The 17,798-nt window shown below is 41.7% G+C and overlaps 1 protein-coding gene across 1 annotated transcript in view; it reads right to left on the reverse strand.

Moving 5' to 3' along the window:
• LOC122872333 (aryl hydrocarbon receptor-like) overlaps nucleotides 1-17,798 on the reverse strand; it is a 37,248-nt gene that overhangs the window by 5,704 nt on the left and 13,746 nt on the right. Inside the window, exons 4-10 of the mRNA XM_044188419.1 lie at nucleotides 14,617-14,706; nucleotides 12,956-13,082; nucleotides 11,655-11,791; nucleotides 7,927-8,132; nucleotides 7,693-7,802; nucleotides 5,313-5,454; nucleotides 3,721-5,227 (exon numbers count right to left, since the gene is read on the reverse strand). Coding sequence (XP_044044354.1) covers nucleotides 3,721-5,227; nucleotides 5,313-5,454; nucleotides 7,693-7,802; nucleotides 7,927-8,132; nucleotides 11,655-11,791; nucleotides 12,956-13,082; nucleotides 14,617-14,706 — 2,319 coding nt within the window. The remainder of the gene's footprint in view (nucleotides 1-3,720; nucleotides 5,228-5,312; nucleotides 5,455-7,692; nucleotides 7,803-7,926; nucleotides 8,133-11,654; nucleotides 11,792-12,955; nucleotides 13,083-14,616; nucleotides 14,707-17,798) is intronic.

Genomic DNA, 17,798 nt, shown 5'->3' on the forward strand with positions numbered 1-17,798 from the left:
GACACAAATGATTGAATATTGTATAACATACCACATTCAGCATGTTATATTCTTCCTGTAGAATAACTATTATTTCTTTCCTGATTCTAGTGTACTTTCTTCTGTTATACTATTACATAAAAACCTTGCAAGGAAAGGTGCTACTCATGATAAACATACCTGACAATTGTGTATTCATTGCGAGCATTTGTACTGTATGTCTCCACATCAAATAAATACATTTTCATTATTATATGTCATCCTTTCTTTGTGAGTATGATCAGTCTTTGGACAAATATTCTGCACCTTTATACTGTATATTTTTTCCTCAGAAGGAAAGTAAATGAAATTACAGTAGCGCTCTGCTTCTATCTGAGCTGAGAATAGTCTCGGTGCATCGCCTGCCTCCCCCTCCATCCTGCGTTCACAGCATTAGGTAATGATGACAGTCAAATTGTAGGTCAGCACCGCTCATGCTTGACTGGCCAGCCTGCCAGTATTTTTCTTTCAGCCACAGTCAGTGACCCTGAAGAATAACAGTGGAGGCTGAACGGGGCAGGGATGAATGGATGCCTGTCGGGGTCGGCCATGTCTGTCCCATCCAGACCTTATTCTATTCATTATTGTACTCTTTCTCACTACTGCCTCTTTGCCTTTCTTTCCTCTCACCGGCCCATTTCATTATATATCTCCTTTGTTATCCTTGAGTTTGTTTTTCACTCTAAACACCAGCGATGATCTTCATGCTTGAAAAAACAGAACGCTGTGGAACAATAACACTGAAAAATAGATGGAGGAGAGTCCAGTGATGATGAGAGGTGCAGAAAATAGAAGGTCTATGTGATTACTTTTATTACTATTGGACAAATCATAATCTTGACTTCATGCAAGTGTCACAATATGTCATAAATATGTTACATGGATGGTTTTCTATAGTTTTTAGAGGATAATTTGTCAATTTCCCTTTCAAACAATGTAAACAACTTTTGCACCTTCACTTCAATGCCACCCCTGATATGTTGGTTCATGAAATACAAATACAGTAACGATGTCACATGATCCACAGGGGTTACTATAGTTACCTAGCTAGTGAAACAAATCCTAACAAAGCAAAGGTGAGCTTTATTATGTTGGGTTTTTAATCTTGCTTGTTTAACCAACATGATGACTGGCCTTTGCTAGAGTAAGTATATTCACAGCTAAGTTAACAATGCAGACTTGTTCTACTGGGACAGAAAAGTGAACCATTTGTGCGAGACATTCCTGGTTGAAATACCGCTTCGAACTAAATTTGGCCGCCTTGATTGGCGAGGTCTCATTACCTCGTTATGTTTTACGATGGGAATTTCTCTAGACCTCCAGCTACGTGCCTCTTTGTACTCTAAATGATTAGCGTTGTTAGGATGACATTCCCAAGCCCTCGCTGCTTTGTCATTACTGGAAAAAGGTTTTGTTGGACTTAAAAGACGAATTCCTGCTTCCCCTGAACATTATACAGTCTCATTAACTAACCCAAATAATATTATTGGGATCTGAGTTTATGCTGACAGTGCATCAAGATCCCTACAATTACTTTTGCACAATGGCTTATAGAGCAGACATTCTTAAAATGTTCCTTTTAATGTAAGTGTCAACTCATTCAGCTCACATTTTACTTTAAACTAACTTAATTTCATTATTGTTTAAGCTACAGATTATTTTATTCTCCATAAAAAAATCATCAACAGTCCAAAATGCAAAGATATTCAGTTTAACAGAAGGCTAAAAAATAAATAAATAAAAACATTTGAGAAGCTGAAACCAGAGAATTTTTGCTAAAAAAAAAAAGATTTATATGATTAAATAGTTAACAAACTGTGACATCTACTGAATCATCGATTAAACCTTTATCTTGTCTGTTCTCTTTAAGTTCTGTCTCAACTAATGAGTAGATGGTATATGTTGAAGAAGGTTTGGTTGAACAACAATCAAAATTCAACAAAGAAATTAAGATTAGGGCAAAGTTTTAAAGTGGAAGTAAAGGTTATTTTCTGCATGTTTGATGCCGTACTGCCCAGTGTAAACACACACACTAATGTACCTAAAGATTAAGCACAGCAGAAACATTCAGCACAAATAAAACAAACCTTCTTCTCCTGAGATGCTAATAAAATCCCATTACTTATACAGACTCTACTTCGATAGATTCTAGTCGACTCTATTCTCAGACCGTGTTGCTCTGACCCATCTCCCCCTTGTCTTATTTACATGGCATGTCTGGTCGCATCATCGCAGTTTACTCTGAGCTCCATGCCAGCCCGGGGCCGCTGTGTGCTGACTTGAAAAAAATCCATTTTCATGACAGTGAAAGAGAACAGCGCAGGGTTGAAGCGTTGGGGTTTAGATTCTGCAGCCCTCGGTTTGTTGATGTTCACTGATATTTGAGGGCAACAAAGACTTCAGGCCTCGTCAGTGGGCTTGAATCAAGAGGCTGGCTCCCAGACCAAACAGTTTTGAGGAGAGCTGGCAGCTTTAGTCGTTTTGAGATGGTAAGAAGGAAAAGAGAAAGACAGAACAGGCCTGACACAAGACAGAAGGTCTTAGTGGGATTCATTTTCAGGATGACTGTTGAGAGAGGGGAACGCATTACTCACCTTCTCATGGACATGCAGCATAAGCCCTGTTTTCGTGGGACTAGTATTATGTGGGGATGCCATATAAATAGGAAATGACCCTCCAACCTCTGCGTTTAATGAAAGTTGCTGCAGGATAATAAAACCTGCACAAATCATTGTCGTCTCAGATTTAACTCTATGACGTCAATCATTTAATAATTACACGTGTTGTGATGACAGAAGGACAAAATGTTTGTTTAGAAGGAAAATAAACTACAGTATGCTGCAAACACATTTTTTACAAGTCACTTAAAGGCCCTGAAAACATATTTTACTCAACCAGCTTCTTACTCTGACCCTTTATGCCAGGGTTAAACTGTTCTGGTTATTTCAGAGAATTGATTTCTGTACTTGTGGTTTTCTCTGAGCTCTTCTCGCTGGTTTGATGTCACGTACTGTTTGTGCATCAATCAAATTTACCAATATTTGAATCAAAATTTGCTGACAATTGTGATGATCTTTGCTTTTGTTGCCAGATTTGATCAAACCACACTGACACAGACCTGATGAAGCAGATTACTTGACTTTTTGAGTACTACATTCTTGATAAATACTAGCTAAGAATGTTTTAATGTTGGGATGTTGAAACACACACACACAAACATATATATATATATATATATATATATATATATATATATACATAATATTAACAATTAAATGCTAATGGGAATGCAGTTACTGTCCTAACAGCCAATGTTTGGTCTGACTGATGTCCATAACCCTGTCTGGAAAGCATTTGTATTACTGGGGGAAATCAATAATTAGATTTTGTTCAATCATCTAAATAGTAAAACAATTTACTCGGGAACTCATGAAAAGGGGTTTCACACGTAATTTGATATAATAATAATAATATTTACATATTTCTGGATGGAAAAATGAAACTTCAGTCTAGACGGGATTAAAATTACTCGGTGAACTCAAAATACAAATTCTTAACTAAGACTGCCTGAGAAAATCACTGTCTGTTCCTCAATCACCTCACCTTGAGTTTGTAGTAGTAATGATTATTAATTATTATCAGCTTAAGTAAACAAGCAATTCCTATTTGCACCATGTAACCTCCATTTCCCTGGTCTCTTACCTTGCTGTGAGTGGAGTCCTGTGTGGTGGTGTTGAACATGCTGTAGGCCTCTAATGACGGCTGGCTGTGCTGTGGCTGGGACAGACCCAGTAACTGCTCTAACTCCAGTGCAGAGCTCTGGGTGGGACAGGATGGTGGAACCTGAGTCTGCTGCAACATCTGCTGCTGCTGGTGTTTCTGGTGACCCTGCAGCTGGTAGGGCTGCGTGGTGGCCACCATACTCTGGCAGTGACAAACGTCTGGTGTGGTCCCGCCGTTCAGTACTGTGCCACCTGCATGAGGTGTGTTGGAGATATTGTAACCTGTGTGGCCGACCTCGACGTTCGGTGGAAAGGCTGCGTGTCCGTTTGGGACGCAAGATCCGTTTGTTGTCAGTCCGAGCTGATTCTGGAAGTCAGGAAGCAAAGCGCTCTGGCTGTTTACCTGCTGATGGGACTGGAGATGCACCGAGTGCTGGTCCTGCTGAATCTGCCACTGTTGACTCGATTCCAGAAGTGAGTTGAGGTGTTTATGTTCACCGTTCAACTGTGAGGCTTTGAGCACAGTATGTGGGTGATGATGGGTGCGGTTGTTGGGGTGATGGTGGTTCTCTGTCGTTACCACCCAGTGACCGTTGGGAATCCCAGTTAAAATCTTTGTGTCAGACTGGGACTGAATCTGCCCCGGTTGAGCTTTCACCAGCTCACCCGCACTGATGTGTTGCTGCATCTGTTGCGACAGCTGGATGATGGGCTGCCTGCTGCTGGGAAGCGCTGGAGGGACAGCAGGTGTGAGGCATGCCTGTGGCTGCTGGGCGACGCTTTGGGCTGAGTTTGATGGACAAGTCGAAGGTTCAAGTCCAGCTCTGTCTCTTTGTTCCTCCCCCTCAGTCCCACTTTCCAGTGAGTCGTGGATGTAGGAGAGGATTTCGTTGTTGGTGAGAATGTCGCTAAGTGTTGGGATGTGGTTTGGGTCCAGCTCCACCTGGATCATCCTCTCATCCAGCAGCAGGAGCTCCAGGTCTTCAGCATTTAGGCCCAGGTTCTCCAGGGCGCTAAAGAGCTCGCTGTTGGAGCACGTTTCCTCTCCATCCAGGGACAGAGAGTCCAAAGTGGCCAGCAGTGGGTCATAACTAGATGTTTTGCTATTACATCTCCCCGTCTCCCCGTTAGATACGATATGCCAGCTATCGCCACTTAACAAGCCACCAAAACCACTGCTGTCACCTTGCTGCTCGCTAAAAAGGCTGCTGTGGTAGGACATCTTAGGCTCTGTGTCCGGCTGGCAGACATACACGGACTCATCCTGGCTCATCAGCGCTCCAAGCAGAGACTTTGGGTCCAGGTCATCTGAAGAGCTCTTGTCCAGTTTGCCTTTCTTGGACTTGCTGCCTTTGGCTTTGCCCTGGAAGGAATCAGGAAAGCCGTGCAGTGGATAACCGGTCTGGTAGAGCATCGCCTCTCCGGTGGCGAAGGTGAAGGGAAGGTGCATTGACCGCTTCCTCAGGTGTTCCCCTCCTTCCTCATCCCTGTGGAAACACGTGTTACAGAGAAGAAATTAACAGATAAATGAGCTAAGACTCAAAAATCAAGCTGGTATCGTCATCCACTTACACCAACGGCCTCTGGGTGGCGATGATGTAGTCTGGCTTGCCGTTCTTGTAGACGAGCCTGGCGTTGGCCTGGACCCACTTCCACCGGTTGTCCTTGGTGAGCAGCCTGAAGACAGTGAGGCCGCTCTCTCCCGTCTTTATCACTGGAATCACATCAGACAAGACATTGGAGGCTCCGTGTCACTGCTGTTTACGCTCTGTACACCCCGCAGTGTGCATACACTCACCCTGCATTTGCTCAGCTGGGCGTGCTGCTGTGATGGCGGCTTCATGCTGATGTTCACTTTGGCTACATGCACATGTTACAAGTTCTGTTTGCACACTCTCAAGCAGCCCAACACACATGCATACACCATCACATCCTTCTACCCCAAATCCCTCATCTCCATGGCTCAGTGTTGTCTGTCGGTGTTTGCAATTGCGGTGCAGGTCATTTTTCTGTGCTGTCTAGTCTCCAAACGAGCTTCGTATTAAGCACAGTCTCAGTGAAAAACCAGCTGCTTCCTCATAGAAAGACTGTGGCTTAGACTAATATACCAGTTGAACAGTTGGGGAACAGCTGAAAATATTGTCTACTTCCAATATACTGGCAGTTTGTAACCACAAGTTAATTTGTGTTTAGGTGAGGGTGGGAGGGTATACTTAACGACAGCAATGACACATGTCTCATTGCATTACATTATTTTTCTGGGATTCACTGTGCTTTAAGAAGCCGTGAATCCCAAAAGAACTTCATTATTTTTGCTGTCGAAGGAGAGTTTTAGTGTCCCAAGATGGTTCATATGGTTTCTCATTCATTACAGTATGATCAATTCTGCAATCAATTTGTTGTCAAACTGTGTATCATTCACAATCTCGATCTAGTCCAGATCAGAGTGGACCATCCAGCATGATTGGTATTTTTAGTAGTAGTATTAGTATTCTGGGTTTAAATGGAGAATTTTTATGCCCAATTGCGGTCTATTTTAGAGGCTTTGTCACCCTGTCAAGAAAAAAAATCACTAAATACTTGCAGTTTTTTTTAGAATATTACCTATAAAACACTAACTATCAGTGCACAGATTTGAGAAATACATGTTAGTCTAACCTACAATGTTAATCATGTTGTCCATGTTGCCCCCTGAAATTGTTTTGGGATCTGTAGTTTCACAGTCAGCGCTGCATATTTTTAGTAGTAAAAGCCACGAGCCGCTGACCTTTAAAAGGAACTGCAATATTTATGTCTGTGGACAAACTCTTATCGTTGTCCTGTAGGAGAAATAAACAGTGCAGCTCAGAGATTCTGTGACCTATAATGTTACTTTAAAGCCCAAACCAAACCAAAACTGACAAATGATAAGCAGCGAGTTTTCTGGTGTACGGATCTGTGGCCTCATTTTGTTTTACTTTCCTCATAATCTGAAGGATTACAGGTGTAAATGTCTGTATTCTCCAACTGGGCCATTGATCTCTACAGACTCCACATAAACCCTGGCTTGTGGATGATTGACTACTGTGTATGAAATATTACTATTATTGAATATATGAGAGAATATACACACGTAATGTATATGCAATATCATTAAAATGGCATCATGTATTATTATTATGTGGATTGTGTTTGTGTACGTCTGTACTATATGGAAACCTGTCTTCCTCTGCGTGCATCCGAGCGTGCTGCACATGTATGTATCTCTGTGTTATATGTTTCTAAATGCATATGCATGTATTTCTGTTTCTGTATGCATGACTACATACATACAGTATGTGTCTTTGTGTGTGTGAGCGTGTCTGGTAGTAGTCTGTTGAGGGCGCCATGGTTATGACTAACCGGGTCATCCGGTACACAAGTTAAGTAGGACACTTGACTCTCGCTCGGAGATTTCCTCCAACAACAACAGACACACAGAGCGTTTGTTTGTTTGGTTGTTGCATGTGTTACAAATGTAATGTTGAGCCAAACATGAGACAGGGGTCAATACACTCGTATGTATACTGATCCTTGACTGGTGTAAAGCTGCAAAAGTCACATTTTTGTGATGTTAAAAAAAGCCAATAAATCAGCTGGATGTAATTAACGTCACTCTGAGCAGCTCTACAGGTTCCATGTTTGCCTAAAATAGACCTTTCGGTGATGTTTAGATGTTTGTTAAGTCAACCTTTTTCCTCTGAGCATGCTATTTGGGGTGTGGCCAGCAGTAACTCAAAAAGTGCAAGATGGATCTTATAGTTCTGATAAGGGAAGATGATTACTAGTTACACAACAACATACTGTACAAACTCTTAATAGCAAACTATATATATATCTAGTTGTTCCGGTGATTTGTATCCAGTCTCAGTCGTGCTTCACTAATTATGAATTGTGATGTAAACCGTACAGACTGTGAACAGCTGTGACTTACTTCGGACATGATTTTCGGCGCAGTACAGCATGTCGGCAGCGTGAATGAACTGGTAACCCGAACCTCTAACTCTCAGCTCCGCCTCGGTGTAGCCCAGAACTATTTTACCCCTGAAAATCCAGCACATACAAACAAGAATTACAAACTTAACCACACACGGACTGCGTTAAATAAGCAAATAAACATTTGGAATAAAACCTGTCATATGTGTGAGGAGGTTTTGACAGTACGTACTTTGCGTCGCAGGCCATGGGTGTGAAGTCGAGCTTGTGTTTGGTCCTGAAGATCATGTTCCTCGTTCTGATTTCCAAGATGGCTGGAGGCTGGAGGGGTGTGGCGATGGCGAACAGGGCGAGCTGAGGTGGAGTGCTCCCCTCGCTGTCGCACTGCTGACGGCTCTGACCGTGGAGGAACTTGAGTCGACCCTGGACATTCAGCGCCTGAGAGGAGAGCACATGCAGATTTAATATCAATAAATTACAAATAAGGTGAAAAGAGAAAGCTGTGAATCTTCAGCTTCTTCAGCGAGTGAGTGCTGTTTCTTTTCTCCCTGTTGAGCACCATCAGTCTTATTTATCCTGCTGAGTAATGTAGAGAGCAATACCACTTCAGTACACTGTAAACACACTGATTCCACTGGTGTCTCTCACTGAAAACCCTCTCGCTCCTCTCCCTCTGGTCACATGACTCATTGTACACTATTTATAATACCTATATTCTGTGTTTTTTACAGGTTAGTTTAGGAGAAAGCATGACTGTTGAGGCACTCTTTTTAGACAAATCATAAGTCTCACTGTTGGAAATAATGTGTGACCTTCATAATGTTCATGTGGCCAAGATCAACACAGAAAAAGTAAAATGAAGTCTTTCACAACAGCAAATGACTCATTTGTTTTGAGACTTGTTCATCACCTTTATTAGTCAAGCCACAATTAAACTTTTTGGGGTGATTTTGGTTGCTAATAATCACCTCCTTCATGGAGTAGAGTAGCCTGTCCAACTGTACATGAATTGGTTTATCTGTAACGTTGCATAGGTTGATTTCCTTTATGTTCAGATTATGTGAATCGAAGAAACATTATCAAAAGAAAAGAACTGAGATAGCCAGACCTTAGCAATCCTGAGGCAGTACAGTAAACTGATTGGCTGTGAGATTCAATACGCCCAAAATCATTGATCATTGAAGTATCCTTTATTGGAGAGCACCTACTTTTTCAAACCAACTCTTGTTGGTTCTGGGAGATCTGGGTTTGTAACTCGGATTGTAAACTGATAGTTTCAAGCAGACAAAGCCTATTGATTTTGGTGACGTTTTGATTTCCTCATGCGTCACCATCAAGTCAAACTTTCCTTGACCGATGATGTCTGGATTGGCATGAAATTTGCTGTTCACAGTCACGCTACTAAGACGAGACGCCATGACATTTCCTCTAATATTACCATCAAGTAAACCTTTCAAATTTTTATATTTTCAAAGGACTGTATCTCCTGACATGTTGGCTGTAAATAAACAATGTTTGTTGGGCACATTTTGGTGACACGATGACCTTTCTACTTGAAATTCCTATAAAATGTAACTATTATTATAGTTATTATTACACAGTAAAATGTGCCAAAAGTTGGTGACCATTTCTATGGCAGCCCAGTATTCACGTTAAAAGATGTTTTGGCCTAACGAGGCCCTGCAGTGGAGATCAGGCTGTGCCGTCAGAAGTCTACTCGGCCCCATGACAGGCGACACTAGCCCTGACCTTGCGTACCTTTAAGCAGCTCCTACTCTCACCCAAGCAAAGAGCAGATACTCAGCAGCTTGACCTGGCCTTATATCTGCGTTGTATCTGCTAAGGCTAAACTGCCATGGCAGGCACCATTAGCTTGATAGGCAGTATCATGTTAATGCCATGGCCTGCTCAGTAGTCCAGCTGTAATCCCTACTTATCTAGCTCCACTGGTCAAGCAATCAGGAATAAAGAACATGCACATTTCATTATCAGTTAGCAACATTACAAATCTTTTCAATCCAAGCAATTAGCAACAGGCATGACAATCGAGGCAAACCCAAAAAATAACGTCGTTTTTAAGCCTTAATATCTTTTCAGTGAAACATTAATTTTCAATATTACCATTAAGACAGCCATTAGAGGAGACCAAATTAACCGTTGGAGCCCCAAACATCTGGAGAACGTACTGACTTTGTATTTCTTGAGAGAATATATACGTTTTCTGGGGTTGTCTGGAGCTAGCAGCTAGTTGCATGTTGACAATTAGCTTCAACATTCACGCATTTTGTTTTCACTTGGTTTCATTACTCTGTCCTTCTCATCTAAATGTGTCTGAAAGTGAAAATCCTCTCATGAAAATAACAGAAACCGTAAGGAAACCTACACGAAGAAGGTTTCCTTACAGAGACTGAGTGAACTTTCAATTTCTGGATCAACAACCAACAACAGCAGCCAACAGGGAGGTGTTGAAAAAAACAACAACACTGAAAACACATTCTCCTGTCTGCTGCCCTCCTCTCACCCTGTGGCGTCTCGTGTGAGGACCCCCACCTCCTCTGTTAGCTCTGGTTAATTGACCTTGGTGGGTTTAAGGGCCTGCTGCCGTGATGTCAGGAATCTAGCCCTGAATAGCAGGAGGGATTACGAAAAACAAAGCCATAGTGAGCGGCAGACAGAAGCAGAAACCTGGCTTACTGCTCACGCAAACGCATTGGGGGGGGGGGCAGGGAGACGCAGGTTCGAACCCCTTCACAAGCTCTGCTGAAGTGTCCTTGAGCAAGACGGTGAATCCCTAACAGCTCCAGGGCTTGAGCTTTCAGGCAACCCTTACCATATCAGTAACTTTCTTTTACTGACAAAGAAGTGAGTCCCTGCCCTCAACCGCCTTACTATAGAATAATAATATAACACAAAATTAAATCCACAAAATATTTTCAGTGAAGGATTATTTTATCTTTAAAGGCCCCGAAAACCTATTTTCTCTATTAGCTTCTCACTCTGAGCGATGGCATCCTTAAAGTTAGGGCAGGTACTCTATTTCAGAGGCATTTTTTATTATATTTGTCGAAATTATCTTCACATCCTGACACCAATCAATAAATCATACACTCTGAAAATTAAAAAAATTAAAAATAAATAAAATCTGCTACCTGTGGCTGTCGCAGGCCTATACTAAACCCATCCAATTATTTCATTAGGCCCAAATGAAATGATAGGATGTCTATTGCCTGTCTACCTACCTACCTATGGTTTACTTTGGAAAATGGTTGGCAGTCATGTCAAATATAGAAGATGTGCAGTTAATGAGCTAAAACATGGTTGGAACTAACGATTATTTTCACTATCGACTAGTAGTGAAAGGGATTTTCGCTTCCACTGAACCACAGCGTGTTTTTCTTGATCTGCAGCTAATTGTCTTAGTAGAAGGAGCAGTGGCTAGCTCTGGAGCTACCAACCCTGACTAAGCAAGTTCCCCCTCTGCTCTCGTCTCCTCTGGGCGGTGGGAGGATTAAGGCCGTTTTCCCCACGACCCTGAGACTCTCTTAAGGCGGATTACAGGAGTAAATGGTGGCTTCTGATCCCTGAGGGACTCTGAGGTGGCACGCCATACTGCCAGCAGCACCAACAGGCCTGAAAACACTTCAAGCCTCAAATATGGATTAATTTTACCACTTTATTTGACTGGGAAAGTGCATATCAATAATCATGTCTCTAAATCGCTAAAACAGGTTAATCTAAGCCGTCTTTTTTGGTTAAATGTGATAAAAGGACATCTGTAATTATAAACCCCCAAAAATGCAAGCTTTTTAGGAAATACATCTTAAAGTATTTGTTTCCTATTAACAGTATTTTTCTTTCTTCCAAACTATTGTGTGTGTTTCTGTTGATCTCGGTGGCGAGCTGCGTCACACAATTGCCCTTACATGAATTAATAAAGTTGTACTGAAATTTCAGTCTCACCAGGAAGCCCGAGGAGTTGTCCAACAAACAGCGGAAGCGGCAGACGAAGCCTCTCTCCAGGAAGGAGGAGTTTTCAGGTGGAAGCTGGTCGGGGTTGTAGCTCACCAGGCAGGAAGAGGTCGACACCGACTCCCCATCTGAGGACATTAAATATCATGTTATTATTATTTTATTATGATTCATATAACAATTATGGCATAGAAATGTGTGTAAAACCATAGCTGTTTGAAACAAACAACCATCAAATGACCTTGATCTGTTGTTTGTGTGTTTGTACAGTTTGTGTGTGTCTTGTCAAGTGCAGTAGGAGTGTGTGTGCTGGTGAAAGCAACTGTGTGAGTTTGTTTTTCGTTGCTGATGTGTCCACTGCTGTGTTGTGTTTCTGTGCGTACACTGTGTTAGGGAAAGTGCATGTGAGTGTGTGTCTGTGTGTGTGTGTGTGTACTGTAACATTCAGAACACATCTCAGGAGGCTTCAGTTAAAGGTCACCTCTTCTCGCCTCTTCTCTGACCTCAGTTCAGATTCAAAAGGGCAAAAAGAACTGTCCACAAAGCTTTTAATCTCTATACAGTACAGTATCCATCGGATTTGTACATTTGGTTTGTCTCGGTGTCAAGGGACACTAAAACCTTTCACAAAAATTCTGGATGATGATAATATATTTACCTGCCAGCAGTAGTTCCACAGTTCTAATAACATTCACACACAATATGCTTATGTCTTTATTGTACTCGCCACGACATCTGTGATGCAGTGGCATGATGTTGGTGTTGTTTACTGATCATATGTACCACGTTTTAAACTGATTAGAGAAACCGTGAGTGAGATATAGACAGTTATGTGTGTGGCCACGCCCGGTGTTATGTTAATCTGCTGTTGTCTGCCATGTTGTTTTATTTCTTCTTCTTCTCTTTTGCTAAATAATGGCAAAGTGAAGCCAGAGCCTGCATGGCTGTGTGTGGTGGTGATGACAACAAATGTGGTCCGCTGCGTTAAGCCCTCCTTTTGGCTGACTGCTGCTTCCTTCTGCTCACTCTTCTGGTCTCCGCTCTAGAAATGTCAGGCGGTTGAGTACTAGCTAGCAAGCTAGCTAGCTAGCAAACCTAGCTTGCAAGCTAGCATAGTAATGAAGGACAATTTAAAAGTGGAATTGTGACTAAAGCAGTAATATGATACCCTCCTGGCACAATATTTAATAAGTCAGTTTAGTTTATTCAGACCTTCCTCCTGCGTCAGTACATCACAGACACAGCATGGAGATACTGCTGAATTGAATTGGGTGTGTCTTCAGTTGACAGACCTGTTGAGGCATCCGTGGGGGGTCCGAGGCCGGCAGGGGGGTTGAGGGCCCAGTGCAGGTTGCTCCTGAACTCCTGCTGGTCTTCAGTGTGGATCAGCTCAAACACACTCTGGTGCATCACATCGGTCTGACAGGAAAAAATAGTTGAAGTCTGAATCATTCTTTATAAATATACAGTATGATGAATCGATATGAACGAAAGTTACACGGAAGAAAATTTTACCTACAATTTTTAGACTGAATATGAGACTGCAGGAGTTACGGTAGATGTTTTGTTGAAGCAGTTACTGTCAGCAGGTACCCTGAGGGGTGCGTTTGATTCGTTTGCCTTGAAGTGGAGCCAAAAGAAATCAAGTGTCGCTGAACATTTGATTCAAATAGCCGAAACAAAGCCAAAGAACCGCTGTAACCCCGATATCTGTCGTCCAGACCCAGCATGACCTGGCTCAGATTCAGAGTGGAACCACTCAGGTCAAACTCAGGTTACCACAAAGGAATACTGACAGGCAGCAGTGTTACGTGAAATACTTTTCAAACAGCAACATGAGAAGGGGAGTTATTTCTTCTCGTTAACTGTATTTGGGCTTTATGCAGCCTGGCTATTAACTCTTGAAGCAATGGTTGTGCTAAGCTAGCGGTGGTTAGGCTAAGAAGCATACCAGTAGGAATAGGAGTGTGCTTACTTTAGCTTAGCACAAGACAATTAGACAATAAAACATTGTAAGCTGGTTGTGTGGTTGTCTGACTATGAATGTTTCTTGTTCTCAGTGGTAGAGAAAAAAACTACAAAAACATCTGTGTCTCAACAAATGTTCCTCTTTCCCTACTTGTTCCTCAGTTGTGTCTTATTTTACGGGTGTTACAACAGCTGTTGACACCCAATGTTTGGGTGACACTCACTGCGTGGTGTTGTTTCCAAATACTCCACGTGAGCAGAGACAGCAGCTTCACCACGGATTTGGGTGTGTTTGGTAAATGAATGGTGACGTGCCTCAGGTGGACAGGGAAATGAGGGGTGAGAGGTGATGTTTACACCCTGACTAGGCGTGCAGTGTGTGTATGAACGGGCGGGGGGAAAGATGTGTGTCTGTGTTTATTGTCTGCATTTATGTGGTGTGTCTGTGTGTATGCGTATGTAAGTGTGTGACAGGCAAGCTTTGGATAATTTGAAAATCACATTCTCAGAAATGAGATTAGACTGCAGCGTCGCTCTGTTGTGAAGCCAATTGGATTAAACCTCTCGCTCCATATGTGCATTTGTTTCAATCCTCAGGGCACTCGGGAAGATGCGTTCACTCCGCTTGCCATGAACCTCATTGTGCACGTTAACTCCACCTCTTTGCCTCTCAATAGACCCTCCTATGCAGCATAAAAGGTAATTCTTCATAATTCATAACATATTCAGCCTTTTTTACTATGGCAGTGAGACTATATATCACGCTATATTGCACCCAGGTAATAGATTTATAAAAGACTATCAAACATTTAACCAATAATAAGATGTTTTACATGTTTGTTGCATAATAACTTTTGCAAGCCAAAAACAAGCTAAACTAAAGGTGAAAACACTGCGTGATCCAAAGAGCCAAGAAGAACAAGAATTGGCCGGTGGGTTGAGATAAGCGACTTCTAGTTTACTTGAAATTTACAGGAGGTTTTACCTGATGGAAGCCAAGGTAATCCTGGATGGTGTGAGAGCAGAAGAAGATGATTCCCTCAGCTGTCACCACCAGGACGAAGCCGTTCAGGGCCTGCAGAGAGAAAACATGTTGTTTGGTTAATGTTTATAATGATTATAATCGTGTTTATAATGCGTGTTGGTCACTGGAAGGGTCTGAGTCATCACTTTGCTAAAGTAAACAAACATTTAAGACACTAAAGACATACTTAAGATTTTAATATTCTCTGAGTCTTATCAGTAGTGGGGCTATTTATGTAAAATCTAACAGATGTTTGCAAAGTCCACATCTTGTCCTGAGGGTGAAACGTCCAGAAAAAAAGCTGATGGAGAGTCCAAAGTGGTTCATCCTCCGGAGAACATGAAGGTGCTCACTGCCCAGTAAATTTCACAGCCGTCCACTCATTACGTTTAAATTTTTCTGGGGGGTTTAACCTGACAGTAGCGCTAAAGAAAAGGTTAGGAGGTTACCAAAAACATTTTTAAAAATCATTCTCTGGTAACCACGAACATCCACAGCAAATATCATGGCAATCTGGCCAGTAGTTGTCAAGATAGTTTGCTGTTGGCCAAAGTGTTTAACAAGCAAAGTGACCAACCGAGCTGATGATTAGGATATAAAATGATAAGTGTTAGCATGTTAGCAAGCCAAACATATCAACATATATACTACAGATGCACTGAAGGTAGTTTTACCTGCTGAAACCCAAATGTCAGCTAACAACAAAACATTTCACAAGACAAATGTGAAGACATGACATCCAGCTCCTGTTTTGAAATCCTTTTATCGTTATATGGAATAATCTCAACATGAAATCTGCTTGCTAGAAATTTCAGAAATTCCTTGTTTCGATTGTCTTTGAAACCTCTGAATCGCCACAATCCACATCTCTGACTTGTTCAGAAGAAATTATCAGGCTAGATTACCAAGATCGTATCAGATTCCAGTAACAACAAAGGCTTTAAAACAAGGAAGAAAGAGAAGAAATGGGACTGGAGAAAGGATAAGAGAGGATAAAAGACAAAAACAAAAAAACAGGGATGAGACTTCTCCCCCGGGCACAAAGAGAGGAAGGAGGAGTGGACGTCAGTTCAAAGAGAAGTCATGGAGGGGAGGAGGAGGAGGGAGGAGAAGGAGGTCACTACTGGATGACTAACACCTCCATCATTGCTCCTCCTCTCCCTCCTCGAGCCTCGGGGCTCGGTGAGGAGGTGATGACACTGTGTCCCGACACTACAGAGAGTCACAACGGCATCCTGCCAGCATGTGCCTACACCTTACTGATGATGATGATGATGATGATGATGACCTCCATAGGAATACAGTCTTTATCTGAACAGACAAATGAGCTAATACAATCCTTATTCCTCATTCACAGATCCGGGCTCAGATGGTTTTTTAAGATTTATATCACTGCTGTTGGGTCAAAACTTTACATTTCCTTTTGAAACCTCTTTCAAAATCCATTACATGATGTCCAAAATGCATTACCATCAGGGTTAAAACACGACAGCTTCTCTTAGCTGTTGAATAATAGAGATTTTGAGGGCAGGGGGGTCTTACTCGATAGCGGCAATGTGAGAATAGAAACTCTGACTTCTTTTAATAAAACCTTAATTTACTTGTTGTCTGGTGTACATTTGCACTATGGTCAGGGTTGATTACTTAGTAGCTGCCTTATCACTGTGCTAAATTAATATACACACCCACAGATACATTTGCAAACTCATGTTGACTTAGACTTAGACTGGTGTGAACCCACCCTTATACTACAGTAAAGTATGAATATGTATATGAATAAATAATACCTTAATCATCAAGTGATCATGATAAGGCGGGATATCCCCTTCCATGTCAGGCATTACTTGTCAATAGCATTGGTCCTGAAACAATTAGTTATTCTCCAACTTTGATAATTAATGTATCGTTATGAAGCAAAAATGCTAAACTTTCTCTGGTTTTAGCTTCTCTAATGTGAGGATTTACTTCTTTTCGTTATTTTATATGATTGTAAACTGAATTTTTTGCGTTTTGAATTGTTCGTCGGACAAAACAAGATGTCACTTTGGGCTCTGGGAACTTATGAGGGATATTTTTTATTATTTTCTGACATTTTTGAGACTAAAGGACAAAAAGTTGTCGAGACATTAAACAATAATGAAAATAATCGTCATTTGCAGCCTCAGTTTTTATGTTCAAAACAAGTTCAATTCAAGCTTTAAAAACTGCAATATCTAATAAAAACATCTGCAACCTACAGCATGTGACCACGCCCAGCACACACACAGCTACACACACATGCAGTACGCAGAAAGGAATGGCATACAGGCACTTTACTGTATTTACTGTAGCTTCATCTGTCTTCAGAAAACACACCTCTCTCTCATGTTTGGTCAACCTCTCACTGGCCTGAGACAGAGGGTTTGTGTACTGTATATATATATATGTGTGTGTGTGTGTGTGTGCAGTAATGTTTGTCGCCTCTGTCAGTGTGTTCCCTGGTAGATGACAACCCAATGACAGCAAACGCTGCCAGGAAACATAGGAAAACTCTCTCTTCCCGTCAATACAACACGTTACAATAGAAGAAGCATTTCCCAAAAACATTTTGACTCAAATCAGCTGCTCGTGTGTTTCCTGTTTTTTTGCAGAGCAGCAAAGGTCGTCGTGTCTGAGTTTGACCCAACACACCTTGCAATCAAATGCTTAAAAATAAATTTGACTCTCTTTATCCCAGCTCCTACACACACACACACATAAAACTCACTTGTCTGTACATCAGACCGGCACATACAAAAACGTCATGTCAATAGATGGCAATGTAATTTGACGTGTGTTTGGGTTACAGTTTTGAGTTTGTATACATTCCTTTCGTCTTAAACAACTCTTTGTTTTATAGACATGTCTAATAATGATTTTGTGACCTTGCCTGAACCATTCGCGAAACCTTGATAAATTAAGGTTGATCGGATCAGTCATCCGTCATGCTCCCAACACAGCGGCCAGACGTTATCCAGACATCCAGGTAGCGTAAGGCTGAGTGTTGTCTGTAAATAACCAACCTGTTGATAATCAACTGGGCTGAGATTTAGTTGGAGATGACAGTCATGTTTACTGCTGCTATACAGTTGTCTATGACTGTACTCCAGCAGCCTCCCACTCAA

The sequence above is a fragment of the Siniperca chuatsi genome, linkage group LG24 (genome assembly GCF_020085105.1).
Source record: "Siniperca chuatsi isolate FFG_IHB_CAS linkage group LG24, ASM2008510v1, whole genome shotgun sequence".
In the NCBI taxonomy this organism is placed as follows: domain Eukaryota; kingdom Metazoa; phylum Chordata; class Actinopteri; order Centrarchiformes; family Sinipercidae; genus Siniperca; species Siniperca chuatsi.